Raw genomic sequence first — 17,424 nt, forward strand, 5'->3', positions numbered from 1 at the left:
AGCTGGTTTGGTTGAAGGGTATAATGGCACCCTTAAACTAAAATTAGCGAAGATTCAGGCTACGACTGGTCTTTCGTGGCCTGACGCTTTACCCTTAGCTTTACTATCAACAAGGGCAACCGTACACTCCCGAGTAGGGCTCAGTCCCTATGAAATAGTGTTCGGTCGTCCTGCAAATGTTTGGGGGGTCCCTAGACCGGCTGTGTTCTGTGATCTTGAGTACCCAATGTTGATTGACTATCTACATGACTTGACTGCTAAACTGAGGTTAATTCACCAACAGGTTTACGAAGCACTGCCGACGCAGACTGAGGGTCCAGGCCACCAGCTCCAGCCTGGAGACTGGGTGGTTACCAGAAATTTTTCTCGGAAGAAGAACTTGGAGCCCAGGTTCACCGGACCCTACCAGGTCCTCCTTGCCACGAGAACTGCTGTTCGTCTCGAGGGGCGGAAAAACTGGGTGCATGCCACCCATACGAAGAAAGTCCCTATTCCGTTGCCGGCAGACTCGTGGGTGAGGAGAGGCATTGCATCAACTGAAACCGAAGGGTTGCCGGCGTTTGTTCCTTTCAGCGATGCGCAGCCTGTCGGAGAATCCTCAGTGCAGCAGGAAGACACTGTTGAACATTTGTCATCAAAAGACTCAAGACCAGAACATTCGACTGATCAGCAGGACGCTGTCTCTTCAACGGATCCTTTGTTTGACGAGCAGACACGTTCTGGGAAAACCCGATACTTTTTGCGATCCCGCACTAAAGACTAATAAAAAGATCCTGTTCTGTCCCTTGACAACTGCATTATCCCGTTTTCCACGATCAGTCTGAACACCTGTATCATTGTAATTATTTTGGTACATATTGAAGGTTCTTTCCTACGTATTTTTGCTTCCACAGCTGAGAGACATTGCATATATATATATCATAAATAAAGGCCGTAGGGCCGCGCGCGTACTTCTTTCTGGTTAGTAGGTCTTGACGTTAGGTTAAAGACCGTCGGTTCCTGGGAACTCCTGGGAATTGACTACTGCTACACAGAACGAAGTGCGTCAACAAACGTTGCGGACGGTCATAGGGGATGGCGTTTTCGAAGCTGATGGATGTGGAAAGAGCACAGGCACAAAGATTTGAGCTGCAGCGACTTAGTCGTACGAAATGTTTTATGTTTCAGATATTTGTATTGTTTTTGATTGTCTCTGCATTTTTGACGAGTGGGGTGTACTATATGATGTCGTACTTCTTACCTTTTGCCATACCTACACCTATTCCTACTTCTGACTCTAAATTCATCTCTACTGCATCTCCTCATTCCTTCCATATCTTACCCGAACACGAGCAGGCTAGACGTGCAGAATTTCGCAACAATTCCTTTATTCAGCTCCTTCACCAGCACCAGTTAGTGGTTAACACTACTAATTGTTGGGTGTGTGGGTTGATGCCACATACCACAAATAAGGGAATTCCATATTTGGTTTTACCGTATAGTTCCCAGGGTTCTGCTCGAGCATTTCAAACAATGTTCCGAAGCGCACTAGGTTTCCACCCCATTCGAGAACCACGTTCTCCCTACTCTGGCCCTGGCTCGTATCAGAAGCCTTTGTCTATAGCGATAGAGGATTTAGATAGCGATATCTATGATCCCTCGCTTATTCCCGAAGAAGAGGTACAAGCCTATAGGGTCCTGAGTAGAGGCGAGTATAGTGTGTTCACCAGTGAAAAACAGCTTAAAAGCTCACCCCCGATATGGGTCGTACCCCACATTGGTAATTTTTGTCTCATAGGTCGTGGCCGAAGATCGAAAGCCCGACTTGGAGAGAGTGCTTGCACTGAAAATGACATATTGCCGATGGTCTCGTCCCCTGTGTTTCTGGCTGCCAAGGGTACATACTTTATCTGCCATGATCGTGCGTATGCATGGTTGCCCTTCGACTTTGTGGGCTCATGTTTTATCGCAAATCTGTTGCCTCCGACGTTTACTATAGATGCAGATTATCACAAGACTAGAGTTGTGAGAGGCGTAATTAGCGAAGAAGATACTGCCGGTCAAGAGGCAGGAGACTTTTTCAAGGGTTTCCTCCCGTTTTGGGGGCCTATGGTTAATAGTAGGAACCTGAGACAGTTGACTCGAGTGGTGGAATCGACAGCTAATATTACCGCCAGTGCCCTTGGTAATATCACCACAGAACTTCAGGCGGATAGACTTATGACGTTACAAAACCGTATGGTTTTAGACGTGATCTTAGCAGATCGAGGTGGGGTATGCAAGGTGATCCATTCGAGCTGCTGTATTTTCATTCCCGATAACGCTCCGACTGTCTATCAAGCCATCTCAAAGTTGCATAAAATCTCTGAGTCCATACACGTGGACGTAGGGGGTTGGATGCTACTTGGGTGGTTTTGGGGCCTGATGTCGACCTGGGGTTGGAAGATTCTGATGATTATTGGAGTTGTTGTGGTGTTCCTGTTCACGTGCTGCCTTTGCGTGCAGTGTGGTCCTGCCTTATGTGGCCTCTGTGCTACAACGTGTATAAGACAGCCGCCTGTTACCAAAGAAGCTCGATTGGACAGAGCTATGTTACAGCAACATCTAGATGGTCTAATGAATATCGAGTATGATTCCGACTAGTGCTTGCCTACATGAGGGCAAAAGGAGCGTCTGAGGTTCCGTGACAATTGTAAGTGATGCTTTCGACTCGCACGAATATGGTCGAGTCTGGTATCTATGAACCGCGAATGACGAGTTTAGTGGGTGTGTGTAGTTTCGCTGTGCTAACCTAAACTGTTCGTTTGTTACGTGGGTTTTTCTATCTGTACCCACGGGTTCCATCTTAGATTCGGCATCCATTTTGTCTCTTGCCCTCAAGTAGCCAGCGAACGGACGTTGTCCGCTTCGCGACCCTGGGACTCCCAAGATACTTGCGGAAGCCACATGTCCTTTGAAAACGGTCTTTATGACGAGGGGGATGATACTGTAAGGCAGATGGCCCCGCTCGAGGCTCATCTTGCCGTGCTGGTCTATTGTCTCAGCCGTGCATCTCATTAGGCACGTCCCTTTTGATGCCTGTAGCTCGCGTTTCCCGATACCTCCCTTTTTACACCCTTTCCAATCCCCCACTGCCTCCATCTTCCTCCACACCTGTCCTTGTTCCTTCTTCGATCTGTTTTACTGCTGATTGGAATGTACTAATGGTGGGAAGATGGGTTTTTACAGTTGGGAGCCGCCAAATGTTTCCGCACTTATGTTCCGGACCTTGTGTGTATCAAAGTGACCAAACGACCCCTCTGGGGGATAACTATGGGAACCAAGCCATAAACCTTTGTGTACCATGTAACCCTATGGGTAAATTGTGTATAAAAGGAGCGATCCACAGAACCAATTTGAAGCAGTCTCCACAAGTAGCACATGTTGTACTTGCCGTGATTTCTGTGTTCCCTGCAGTAAATAAAGCTCGAATCTTTGACGTCAAAGGAAGTGTCCCGTGTCTCTGTCACTTGTACGCCGGAGCAGGTTACCCACGAAGGTTTCAGGTGTTGTTCCCTGGCACCGCTGGGTCTTAAATAACCCAGTCCTTCACACGTTCCGATCAACAGGTGCACCTGAAGCGGGCCTGGACCACGTGCCCAACAGAACGTCTGACAAGGCTTCATTAAACGGCAGCAGTGGCTCCTGTGGGCATGACTGCGGTTTGAAGACCTCAGTGAGGATGTTAGGCCTCACGGCCGCGACGGGGAGCTCAAGGTGTAAGGCCTTGGCAGCCCTCATCAGCACCACTGAATATGCAGCTCCCTCCACCGATGCCACGGTTGGAGGAGAGATCAAACCAGGGTTAGGAGAGTCGTCCAGACCACTGGCATCCCCCAAGTCACCTGTCCAGTCCGGGTCATACTGGCACTCGCGTGACAGAGGGTCCTCGGACCCCTCCCAACCTTCACCGAACTCTTTATCCTCTCCGTATTCGGAGTCAACGATGTAGACCGGCTCCTCGGGGTTCATGGGCCCCATCGGCGCCGGGACCGGCGTCGAGCGACGCCGGTCCGGCTCCGCGTCCGGCGTCGGGGAAGGTAGGGGAAGGGCGCCGCCCGGAGCCGGCGTCGGAGCCCTGCTGCCGGCCGGAGCCGGCACCGGAGAACCGGCGCTGCGCGGGGGCGGCGTCGGGGGTAACCCCGATGGTAACGGCGCCGGAGAGGCCGGAAGACCAGCCGGCGCCGATCCCGAAGGCCCTTGCGGCGCCGGGGTCGGAGCCGTCGGCGGCGCCGGGGCCGGAGCACCCGACGGCGCCGAGGCAGGGACACCCGAACCGCCAGGGCCCCCAGACGGTAGCACTGGGCCCGAAGGCGCCGTAGGCCCCGTCGGAGAAGCGAGCGCCCTCATGGCCATGAGGAACGCCTCGATCTCCTCAGGCGTCGCGCCGTGCCCAGGGACCGGAGGGTATGAGGCAGGCCGCGCCGGCGACTCTCGTGGAGCCGCGGGGTTGGGGTCACCCGAGCCCCCGGCCGCGTCGGGGGGAGTCAGGGGTACGATGACGACGCCCCGACTTCTTGTGCTTCTTACCTGATGAGCCTGACGAGTGGTGTCGACTTCCGGAACGCTCGGCGCGGCTCCGCGACCGCTCCCTCGAACGCTCTCTCGACCTCCGGCCGGACCGGGACCGCTCCCGGTCCTGACGTGGGGCCGACACCCGGAGCTCCAGTAGCTTGCGGGACCGCTCCCGCCTAGCCTTGTTGGTGAGGGCCCGGCAGTCGACGCAGGAGTCCACGTCGTGGTCGGGGCCCAGACACCGGAGACAGAGGCGGTGATGGTCTGTGACCGACATCGTGCGATCACAGTCATCACAGTGCTTGAACCCAGGCATCCTATCAGGCACAAAGAGAGAAATAACTATCGAAAAACTTGGTCAAAAGACCGGAGTACTGCTCTTCAGATCGGCGTCCACTGGCGCAGAAAAAAGAAGAACTGACGTCAGCGCGCGGAGGCGGCGTCTATATACTCCAGCGACGTCATCACGGGGCACGACGCCGACGACGGACGCGGAGCCGCAGGGGACGCCTGCAGACGACGCCTACCGACGCGCAGGGGTACTGCTACGCAAAAGTTTCCGGATCCGGACTGACGCCTGGGGATATTCTAAGGTAAGGAATCTAACACTAACGTGTGTCTTTCAGATAGACCAATGTAACACTGAATGCATCACCCACAAAACCCTCCACGACTCTACACCCTCCTCCTTGGTTTAAAAACTCAAAATCTCTATTACACAAAAAGGATTGAGAGATACTAAAGTCCTCCTGCTGGAACAAGCGACATTCAGGCAAGAACGCTTTATGAAACACGCCTTCTCTGCCAGTGCTACAAGGATCTGGAACTCCCTCCCATGACGTCCTTGCACAACCACACGTCGTGCCACAAACAACAAGCATTTACAATGCAATAGGTCTCGCATTTATGAGAGTTTGGGTTATTAACATTGCAAATAACAATGCCTTTTATTTTTGTTTTTGTTTTTAAAAGATAAATAAAAGGCATTGTCATTTACAATGCTAATAGCTTAACTTGCGTAAATACGAGACCTATTGCATTGCAAATGCTTGTCTTAACAGGTGAACTCATGCTAGCCGCACAGCGGAATAATGCCTCCTGGTTCAAGGTAATTTGTGGGGTATGAAAAGCAGGAGCTATTGTTTCATACACTCAACATCTATTTTAGTTTCATATCTTCCTGTTATCTTGGTTTATGGTGACTCCAGAAAATAGTGGTTTATGCTAGGCTCTCTTTGTACAGGCCGAAATGGGAGGATATGATGTGTTAAGGGTTCATCCTGATTGTCTGAAAGAACCACTGACACCTTTGTTACTATGTTGCCTGTAGGAGAGTAGGGTTTGCTTCCTATTGTCACCCCCACTTTTTGCTGTGATTTACTGGTTTTTCGACTTTAGTGTGGCTGTGGTCCTGCTAATCAGACCCACAGCCCAGCTGCTCTCTCTCTAAATTCATACCATGTACTTTAGGTACATACCGAATTGGGTATTGGAACACCTCTGTGAGTCCCTGTATAGTGTACCATAGGTACCCAGGGCATAGGTGCATCCACGGCGTACCAGGGGCTGCAGCATGTATTATGCTACCCCTGGCTGGCCATCCAAACTGACACCACAGGCTGATCACTCAGCTTGGGTAAGGTGGTGTAAACACCCCTTGCATAGATATAGTATTCCTATATCTAACCTTATATATAGACATATAAGCACCTATAAGTCACTCCTATGGTTGGCCTCGACAATCCTGGAGGCAGAGTGCTTGGTTTTATGTGAGAGGGTGCTCTGGCATGAGCTGAGCCCCTCTGCAGCTTTCAGAACCATGTCCTTATAGCTGTTCTATGATATAGCCATACCATATACTCTTAAGTGCATTATAATCCTCGCGGTTAAATGCTAACTTTGGTTTGGCTTCATCAAAACATGTCGTGTAAGGTGTCAAACACTTTGGAATACTATGATGGGGCACTCCAGCCCCAGCTCTGGCATGAAACTAGACAAAGAGAAAGGGCTGTAACCACCCCCTTCTCAGGTCCACCCATAGGAGGGACCTAGCAGGTAATCCCGCCCCTTAGTTTAGTATAAAGATAGGAGCTGTGTCTAGAGACATTAGATTATCCTGGAATGAAACTCTGAAACGAAACTCTTGGACTTCGACATTCTATACCGACTAGAAGACTGAAGATATCTCCCTTGTGGTCAAGGAGTGACCACCCTGTGCACACAGCCACAACCAGTAACTTGCGGTTTGCTTTGTCGATGCTCCTGCCGGAACCCAAAGACTCAGCGACTCAGGAACTGGACTTCCAGACTTCTCTGACTCCGATCCATATCCACAGCAAAGCTGAGACCCGTGGCGGACACGAGAGACGTGGGACCGGACTACCTGGACTACCTGCACTTTGCTAATAGTGCAACGACCAAGGCACCCTCGCAGTTCTCCATTGGGTACGAGAAGCCCCAGACTCGAGCGCTATTTGCACTGAAGCTCAGCCCTCCACACTACACGAGTGCCGCGTGGGGCCTGCTCCTGCATTTCAGCTCGATGCGTCTTCCCCCTTGCTAGCCCGTTGGCTAGAGAGCCCCCTGAAGGCGAACCTTCGAATCTACACCACTTGCCTGACTTCACTGGGTTTGCTCTAGCTTCCCTACAAAGGAGAAGCTCCTCAGACCTTGCTGGTCTGACCCGAAGCCAATCTTCACTTCCTGCGTGGATTGCGTTTGCCAAGGCTTGTTGGGTCCAATCCGGATACCGACACCGCTGTGAACTAGATCCTTTGTGGGACAGCTTGAATCCAGCTCCTGGTTCTCGTCGACACCTCCTGATCTTCGTGGCTGCAGAGACAAGCTTCACCTCTTCACCTGCAAAGCACCCGACATCGGCTGGTTCCTTCCTGGTTCCTTCCTGGTCACTGGCTAGTGACCCCGACTCTGTCCCCTCTGCGTTCAGGTTCTTCACATCTTCGATCCACCTGGACACTTTTTCTCCTGGTCGCCTGCAGCACTTTGCAGCTCTCCATAGGAAACAGCGACAAAACCCGACACGAAAAGACACCTATGCACCCGGCTTCCCTGGGTGATGTAACTCGAGTACTCCGGTGCTCCCGTGGGTGTTGACTCTCGAGGTGTCCTAGTTTAGAAGGGTTTTGCCGTAGTCCATCCAAAAGTGTCCTTAATCTGCTACTTTGTAACTTTTACGTTCCCATTATAACTCTATGGTAACTCGCGACTGTGTTCCCACACTGCACGCGTCTCCCGTGGGACTCCTACTTCCTAACATTTGGTTCTGTAGTGTAGCCCCAGCGATTCCCTAGGTCCTAGGCCTATTCACTATTCCTGAAGTGGTTCTTATACCACTTGCTTAGTATATAGTTTGTGAGGCCCCTAGGGCAGAATTCTATTTGTGCAACTTAACGTATGCTTAATGAGTAACTTGTGATGTATTTCGATCTCTGACCTCATAAAGAGTTCAGAGGGGTTGTGTTAGAATGAATATGCTACTTACCAGTATGCATCTGTTCTTGGCATGTAGGGCTGCTGACATTCATATCTGTAGCATAGATCGCCGCCTAGTGTTGGGTCCGGATGATTGCACATTGTTGTCCTGGAAGAGTCTTCGAAGTATCACGAGATAGGTGGCTCCTCCCCTGGACTACAGTGCGCATGGGCATCGACTCCATCCCCAGATTGTTTTTAGCCATTGTGGCGAAGATGGAGAGTAACTGTGTGAGCGATGACCATGCTAAGAGTAAGAGTAAAGTCTGCAGCCGCTACAGGCGCCGGGGAGGAGGGCGGGCGATATGAATGTCAGCAGCCCTACATGCCAAGAACAGATGCATACTGGTAAGTAGCATATTCAGTTCGAGGCATGTGGGCTGCTGAATTCATATCTGTAGCATAGAATATATAGCAGTCCCTCCATTAACGGCGGCCGCCTGTGCCAGCTGCAGAAGTCTGAAAAAGTGTTCTAAGAACAGCCTGCCCTACAGCTGCTTGGAGTGCACATCTTCACAGTAGTGTTTAGTAAATGTGTGTGGTGTAGACCATGTGGCTGCTCTACAAATGTCTTCCAAAGGGATATTACCAAGGAAAGCCATGGAGGCCCCCAATTTGCGAGTGGAGTGGGCTCTGGGGGGGACCGTTAAAGTGTGTTTAGCTTTGTGATACACTTAACGATCCACCTGGCTATACCTGCTTTGGAGATGGGGTTGCCTTTGTGCTGGGCTGAAAAGGCAACAAAGAGTTGATTAGTCTTCCTAAAATCCTTAGTCCTATCGATGTAGTACATCAAAGCCCGGTTGACGTCAAGAGTGTGGAGCATTCTTTCGGCTACTGTCTCTGGATTTTGAAAGAACGTGGGCAGTTCTATGGTCTGATTGACGTGGAACTGAGAAAGCACTTTTGGAAGAAACTTAGGGTTAGTGCGCTTCACCACCCTATTGGGGTGAATTTGGATGAATGGCTCTTGTACAGTGAGCGCCTGGAGCTCACTAACACGTCGCAGAGACGTAATGGCTATGAGAAAAGCCACCTTCCAAGTCAAAAACGGAACTTTACATGAATGCAAAGGTTCGAAAGGTGGGCCCATCAGTCTGGTGAGGACCAGGTTGAGGTTCCATACAGGTGCTGGCGGGGTCCTGGGAGGGATGACCCGCTTAAGCCCCTCTAGGAAGGCTTTAATGGCAGGGACTCTGAAAACGGAGAGATGCTGCTTGTTCTGGAGATAAGCCGCTATGGCGGATAAGTGTATCCGAATGGAAGCATACGCTAGGTTGCATTTGTAAAGATGCAACAAATAACAGATGATGTTATGTGTGGATGCATCTAGTGGGTTGATATTGTGGTCTGCACAGTGAATAACGAAACGCTTCCATTTTGCTGCATAGCAAGCTCTGGTAGTGGGCTTTCTTGCCTCCCGAATGATATCCATACAGTCAGGAGGCAAGTTAAGGTAGCCAAACTCTAAGACCTCAGGAGCCAGATCGCCAGGTTGAGCTGTTGCGGATCTGGGTGCTGAATGTCGCCATGGCTCTGCGTCAAAAGCTTGGGTGTGAGGTGCAGCCTTTGATGCGGTACCACGGAGAGTTCTAGAAACGTGGTGTACCATGGTTGGCGTGCCCACGTTGGAGCAACCAGGATGAGTGTCATCGAGTGTTGCTTTAGCTTTCTTGCCACCTGCGGAATGAGAGGCGCTGGGGGAAAAGTGTACGCAAATTTGCCTGACCAGTTCATCCATATCGCATTGCCCTGCGACTGTGGGTGAGGGAACCTGGCGGAAAAGCTTCGGCATTTTGCGTTTTCCCTTGTGGCAAACAGGTCTATCTCTGGATGACCCCACTGCTGGAAGTACGGGTGGAATACTGATAGATGTATCTCCCACTCGTGCATTTGGTGGCTGTACCTGCTGAGCAGATCTGCCATCTGATTGTCCTTGCCCGGGAGGTTTTCTGCCATGAGGAAGATGTTCCTCTGAATGGCCCACTTCCACATGCTCTGAGCCAGATGAGACAACTGTGGAGAGTGTGTACCCCCCTGCTTTTGGATGTTGTACATGGCCGTCATGTTGTCCGTCCGGATCAACACGACCTTGTTGCACAGATTTACTTTGAAGGACTTCAGCGCCATGAAGATTGCCATCAGTTCTAGGTAGTTGATGTGCATCTTCTTTTGCTGCGTTGTCCATAGTCCCTGCACCGTGTAGTGGAGTACATGAGCTCCCCATCCCTGGAGAGATGCATCCGTCGTCAGGATAATCTGTGGCACAGGCTCCTGGAATGGTCGGCCCTTGCAAAGGTTGTGTGGATTCCACCAATGCAGAGAGTTGTATGCCCGACCGGTCACCAACACTAGGTCTTTTAACTGCCCATGAGCCTGAGTCCACTGATGTGCCAAGCATTCTTGGAGCGGACGCATATGTAACCTCGCGTGCGGGACTATGAAGATGCAGGAGGCCATCATGCCTATAAACTGCATAAACACTCTCGCTGGAAGTGAGTGTTGCGGTCTGATTAGCGACTGGATCTAGCGGATCCTCACTGAATTTGGCTGAGCTGTGGCCGCCAGAGTATCTATTGTCACGCCCAAATACTGCTGCACATGGGCTGGCTGAAGATGCGACTTCGGATAGTTCAGTGAGAAGCCCAGATCGTGAAGAAGGTGAATGGTGTGGGACATGTCTGCGGCCCACTGCTGGGCTGTCTTTGCTTGAACCAGCCAGTCGTCCAGATAAGGGTAGACATGGACGTTCTGTCTCCTGAGGTGCGCCGCCACTGTCGCCAGACATTTTGTGAACACTCTGGGGGCTGTGGTCACTCCGAAAGGAAGGACCTTGAACTGATAATGCCGATTCTGAATGGTGAATATGAGGTATTTCCTGTGTGATGGATGGAGTGGAATGTGAAAGTAAGCATCTTTGAGATCCAAGGTTGTGAGGAAGTCTCCCTGATTTAGCAATGGAAGAACCTGCTGCAGTGTTAGCATGTGGAAGTTGTCTGAGAGAATGTACTGGTTTAGGGGCCTGAGGTCCAGTATGGGTCTCAGGGACCCGTCCTTTTTTGGGATTAAGAAGTACAGGGAATACACCCCTGTGCCTTCTTCCTCCACTGGTACGGGCTCTATTGCGCCTTTTTGCAGCATCACAAGAACCTCCTGCTGCAATAAGTACAAAAGCTCTGTGGACATAGGACGGTGTCTTGGTGGTATGTTGGGTGGAGTAGATATGAGCTCCAAACAATAGCTGGACTGGATAAGTTTCCTGACCCACCTGTCTGTGGTGATGGATGTCCAGACTGGCAGGAACTGCTGGAGTCTTCCCCCGACAGGTGTTGGATGGTCGGGGGGCAGTGACAGGGAGTCACTGTTTGTTGGTGGCAGAGGAACGGGAGTTGTTGTTGCCTCTGCCTCTGCCCTTGGTGCTGTTGCCCCGGTATCCTCCTCTACTTTGCTTGGTGTATGAGGACTGCGCCCCACCTTTATTGAATTGTGTTTGCTGTGACATCTGTCCTCTGGAAACACCTCGATTGCCTGAGCGACGAAAAGTGTTCCCCCGAAACTGTTGGGACTGGAGAGCTCCCATGGACTTGGCAGTCTCGGTATCGTTCTTTATTTTTTCCAGGGTGGTATCCACCTCTGGACCAAATAACCTGTCAGGGTTTACCGGCTGGTTAAGGATGGTAGTTTGTATCTCTGATTTAAAACCTGAGATTCTGAGCCATGCTTGACGTCGCAGCATTACACTGGTATTAATTGCTCTGGCTGCAGTGCCCGCAACGTCTAGTGCGCACTTAATGGAAGCGTTTGAGTTGAGCTTCCCTTCTTGGATAAGCATCTCCCCTGCCTCCTTATATTGGTCTGGTAGATGTTGCAATAGGGTCTCTAGTGTGTCGTAGTGTGCCCTGTCGTATCGTGCCAAGAGTGCCTGCGTGTTAGAGATACGCCAGATATTGGCCGCTTGAGCTGCTACTCTCTTTCCTGATGCCTCCAGCACTTTAGATTCTTTGTCTGGGGGAGGAGCTTCACCAGTGGTTTGTGAATTCGCCCTCTTGCGGGCATTAGAAACTACCAGAGAGTCCAATGGCAACTGGCCCTTGATGTAGGTAGGATCGCCAAGTGCCGGTCTGTATTTCTTCTCAATTCTAGGGTTGACTACCCTTGACCGTGTGGGTTCTTTAAAAATGTCTGCAGCATGCTTAATGACCCCTTTCAGCATAGGTAGAGTCTTTACAGTTTTTTCAGCAGTTGAAAAAGTGTCAAAGAGGAAGTCCTCCTCCACAGGGTCAGCATGCAGTTCAACTCCGTGGTTGTTTGCTGCCCAATTAGGGCATTAAATGCCGCTGAATCTTCAGTGGGAGAGGTCTTGACGTTGTACACTTGAGGTTCATGGGCGGTGTGCTGATCCCCCTGGTCACCTGCCTCTACCCTTGAGTCCTGTTGTCCATCAGGCTCTGTGTTATCAGGAAAATTGTATTCCTCGCCCTTATCCCCAGCATCCTCTCCATCAGAATAGGTGGGGGAGGGTGTTGCAATCCTTGGAGTCTGAGGAAGTATTGGTTCGACCAAGTTTGGTGAATCTGAAGCAGGCTTTTTGCGCTTTAGAGGAATTGTGTACGACTCCAAAGGCTGTGCCGGTGTGATTTTCCTTTTGTAAATCATAAGCTTTCCTGTGTCGGCATCGATGAAATGCTCCGACTGGTCCTCTAGCAAGGGTGTTCGATGCTTCAAACTCCCGGCCGGGTCAGTCGTCTTCGACACTGTAGAGTCCTTGGGCACCGATCGTGGTGCGAAGGTCTTCGGCGCCACCTTCGGCGGCAGCGTGAAGCGGATTGGCGTTAAAGTTTTTGGCTTTGGGGCAGGTGGCTTCGGGGTGGCAGGCGTCTCTGGGTCCGCCGCTGAAGCCTTTTCCCTGATCCGTCTGAGGGAGTCCGAGACCTGCTTCGTAAAGGAAGCGGACAGTTTGGTCGAACCGACAGCCGACCTCGGTTCTCCAACATGGGAAGACTCGAGCGCCGATGACGTTGGCTTGTCTGTCCGAGGCGTAGAAGCATCCTTGGTAGGTGCGCTACGAACTTTGACCGTGGCAGCCGCCACCGACACCAATGGTTTCGGGTCGGCGGGTCGGACTACTGGTTTCGGGGCCCCAGTCTTCGGGTCGGCGGCCTTGCTTGTTTTCAGCTCGACGCCCTTTTTGGACTTCGGCTCGGCGGCCTTGCTTGATTCCGCCTCCACGCCCCTTGAGGTCTTCGGCTCAAAGCCCTTGACCACTTTCGGCTCGACGCCCTTGACTACCTTCGGCTTGACGCCTTTGCCCGACTTAACCGGGTCGATGGTCTTCTTCGGCTTCGGTTGCCCCGACCCCTCTGAAGACGATGGCGTCGATGGGGTCGCAGACGTCTTCGGTTTCGATGGCGCCTCAACCGATTTTGTTTTTGTCGACACCGATGGTTTCACTTTCGGTTTCGACAATGGCGGCTCCGAAGTGTCCGTAGCCGGGCCAGAAGGCGGGGCCGTGGATGCCGGTATAAGGTCTTGGGTATGGCCGTGTGGCGATCCCTCGACCTGAGCCTTTGAAAGTGTTCGAACGGGGCATAGCTCTTCCTCCAAGCTATCTTCCATGGCCCCATAGGCCTCATTGTCGTCCCCTACCTCGTCGATGACTTCTACTTCTTGGCCTTCGACATCCGCGTCGTATTCGATGTCCACCGTTGGAGGTGAAATCTGCATCTGAACTTCCAGTTCGTCTGCCTCTTCATCGTTGAAGATGTCCACCGGTGCCGGGGCTGATCGCTGGGCCTCGAGGCGTGCCCCGCGCCGAAGCCAGATCGTCTTCTTCGATCGAAACCTGGAACAGGCCATACAGTTGGCTTCGTCATGGTCCGGCGACAGGCACTTGTTGCAAACTGGGTGGACGTCAATGTGTGGATACTTAGAACCACACACGGGACAGTGCTTGAACGGACTCCGTTCCATGCCGTCGAAAGTCTTGCTGCGTCAACTGGGCCTCTATCACCGGAGAGTCAAACGACTCCCTGGATATCCGACTCGAGACGAGTTGGAATAGAGCCGGTCACCGAATGCAAACAATACCGACGGTTCGAAAAAGGCCTTTTGGCCCTGAAAAAGTTTAATTTGATTCCGAACTGGAGATAACGAAATTACATCCTAACCCAATGGTGGAAAAAAACCGTGCGCACTGTAGTCCAGGGGAGGAGCCACCTATCTCGTGATACTTCGAAGACTCTTCCAGGACAACAATGTGCAATCATCCGGACCCAACACTAGGCGGCGATCATTGCTACAGATATGAATTCAGCAACCCACATGCCTCGAACATAAATACATATATATTTTTTATACACCTTGTGTGGTGTCCTTTCATTTGGTATTCAAGGGATTATATATGGAAAAACAGCTGGTTTCACATGCTCTCTGAAGTTTTAGCCTAAGACTGCTGGTCCATGCTACCACTAGGATAGCTTGTCTATAAGGTTGGCTTTACAACCACCATCAATAAGGGTCGTTTAGACCGGTGCAAGGTGCCCACTAGAATAGTGGACATCATATACCAGGCTAACATCTCACATTGGTGTGCAGCGGATGGGATAAGAGCTTGCTGTTGTTTTGCCATATAATTTTGAGATATCATTTGAAAGATCACATTAAGGTACCTAGAGGTACATATAAATAAAGTTCTTATAATACTCAAGTTCTACTGAACTTAGTTGTTGCAGAGTAAAGGGCTTAGCACACCCTGACTAAAACTCCTAGAGAGGTTCTAGTAGATAAAATTTAGTGTAGGTAGGTGCACACACCACACCTCACTAGAAAATGTCCTTAGGAGGAGCGCCTAGTGTGTCTCTCCCCACAGAAGTTGACCCTCCCAGGGTACCTTCTAACTATGACACATTTACTTTTAATGAACTTTGAAGTTTGTGTTCACTCAGGAGACTGAGACAAGGACCGAGTCCAACCTTGAGACACCTTATAGATCTGTTAGTGGAGTATGATGCAGAAAAGACAGAAACCCCAGATCAGACAGGTAGTGGAAGGGGGGGGGCATCCCTCAACAGAGGAGTCCCAGGATGACAATCCAGGGGGAACTAATGATGAAGAGGAGGATGATCAGGACCAAGTTGGAGAACTGAACCAGGTCAACCAAGGACTACCTGGGGCTGGTGAGGAGAGAATCCAATCCAGGCCCCCAAGTAGGCTTAACATTGAGCCCAGAAGAAGGAGATCACTTTCCAGTGACTCCCACCACTCTGGTGACTCAATAGGGTCAGATGGCTCAGCTCTAAGGAGAATGACGTCCCCTCGGAGAAGAGAGCATAAAGCTAGGATGAAGGAAGTAAATCTTAGGATCAAGAGGCAAGAGATTGCCCTTGCAAAAGAGATTCTGGCTCTTGCTGGAGAGCAAACGTTGAGTGGATTTGATTCCACTGGTAGCAGCACAATCCCTAGAGGTAGGGAGAGGTCAAATAACCATAGAAACCTAAGTAAGATTGTTCCTCCCTGCCAGAGTGGGGATGACATCCACAAGTGGATAACTGCTTTGGAGAGGGCCTGCAAGGTACAGCAGGTACCCCAAAGTCAGTGGGCAGCAATCTTATGGCTCTCCTTTTCAGAAAAAGGTAGAGACAAGCTCCTCACAGTTAGTGATGAGGATGCTAACAGCTACACTGTCCTGAAGAGTGCTCTGATAGATGGGTGTGGCTTAATCACTGAGCAGTATAGGTTGCTGTTCAGAGACACCCAGAAGACACAGACTCAGGACTGGACTGATTTTGTAGATTGTGCCACTAAGGCTCTGGAAGGCTGGTTACTGGGCAGTAAGGTCAAAGACTATACAGGATTGTATAATTTGATTATGAGAGAACAAATTATTAATAATTGTCAGAACCAGTTGTTGCACCAACACCTGATTAACTATGTTCTGACCTCTCCCCACGAATTGGTAAAGAAGGCAGACAAATGGGTCAGAACCAGGGTGAGGCAGAAGGTCCAGGACCAGGGTGGTGATCAGAAGAAGCAAGACCAAAAGGTTGGGGAGAAAGCAAAAGACTAGAAGTCTTCACAAGATCCCCAAAAAGTTTCTAGTGGTGGGGGTACCCAACAATTAAGAAAAAGAAAGGCCCAAAGAAACCCTGGTGCAAAACTTGTAAGGTTAATACTCACGGGACCAGGGATTGTACCAAAAAGGAGACCGCTCCAACCACTATTGCCCCTAAGGCACCTGCACCCCCTAGTACAGTTAATAGTGGTGGTTCTCAACCCAAGGCTTTAGTAGGGTTAACCCTGGGTACTAAGATGGATTCTGGCCTAGTCAGAATACCAACTCAAGCTGTTCTTGTCTGTGATGTGGAAAAGGCTATGTCCTCTACTGTGAGCCCCAATAACTTGGGCAAGTACAGACAGACACCTTTAATTAATAACAAAGTGGCTCAGGCCTACAGGGACACATGTGCCAGTGTCACCATGGTGACACCTAACTTTGTGGACCCTGGACAGATAATACTAGGTGACAATTACCTAGTGAACAATGCAAGCAATGTCACTACTGGCACTACAGCTGGTGGTCTCCTTAGCGCAGGAGGCCCAACACTCTCCATCGGGGGGCCTAACCAAATGCCTGGAGGAGGTGAAGTCCTGGATGACGCTGTCCTCACTAAAGCTGAACGGGGACAAAACGGAGCTCATGCTGTTAGGCCCGGCCGAACCGACCCTCTTCAAATCATTATGGCCCACCTGTCTAGGCCCCCCCCCGGTTCCGAAAGATAACATCAAAAGCCTGGGGGTATGGCTGGACAGGAATCTTACTCTTAACACTCAGGCCACAAAGCTCTCTGCCACCTGCTTTGGACTCCTCCGGACACTGAAGAAGGTCCTCCCCTTGCTCCCAATGGAGGCTAAACAAACAGCTATTCAGGGCATAATACAATCACGCCTGGACTCAAATAACGTCCTTTATCTGGGAGCCCCAGAGTACACATTGAATAGATTGCAACTGGTGCAGAACTGTGCGCCCGTACCCTACTGCAAATTCCACGAAGAACCCCAGTCAGAGAGGCACTGACCAGCCTTCACTGGCTGCCAGTACGTAAAAGAGTCACCTTCAAAGCAATGTGTATCGCCCATCAGGCCTTTTGGGACTCGGGCCCAAAAATCATGCGCAGCCTAGTTAGCCAATACCACCCAGGAAGAGAACTACGCTCTAGTCAGGCTTTTATGGCATCAGTCCCCAGAATTAAAAGGTCTAGAGCAGGCGGAAGAATGTTCACCTTTAACGCCTCAAAAATCTGGAACTCCCTTCCCCTTCACCTGAGATCTAACCCCAACCTTGCCTCCTTCCGCAAGCAACTTAAAACCCATCTGTTCAAATCCCCGTAATCATTTCAGCCC

The 17,424-nt window shown here is 50.8% G+C and overlaps 2 protein-coding genes and 1 pseudogene across 2 annotated transcripts in view; all 3 read right to left on the reverse strand.

Annotated features, from left to right (window-relative positions):
- The window catches only part of LOC147736757 (uncharacterized), a 181,712-nt gene that overhangs the window by 36,772 nt on the left and 127,516 nt on the right, over window positions 1-17,424 (reverse strand). The window lies entirely within an intron of this gene.
- LOC147736758 (uncharacterized) lies at window positions 9,118-10,213 on the reverse strand (annotated as a pseudogene).
- On the reverse strand, window positions 11,384-13,995 carry LOC147736759 (uncharacterized). The gene is given in 2 exon segments (XM_086953819.1): window positions 11,384-12,342; window positions 12,345-13,995. Coding segments are annotated over 2 exon segments (2,610 nt in total).

The sequence above is a fragment of the Lissotriton vulgaris genome, chromosome 1_2 (genome assembly GCF_964263255.1).
Source record: "Lissotriton vulgaris chromosome 1_2, aLisVul1.2, whole genome shotgun sequence".
NCBI classification, from domain to species: domain Eukaryota; kingdom Metazoa; phylum Chordata; class Amphibia; order Caudata; family Salamandridae; genus Lissotriton; species Lissotriton vulgaris.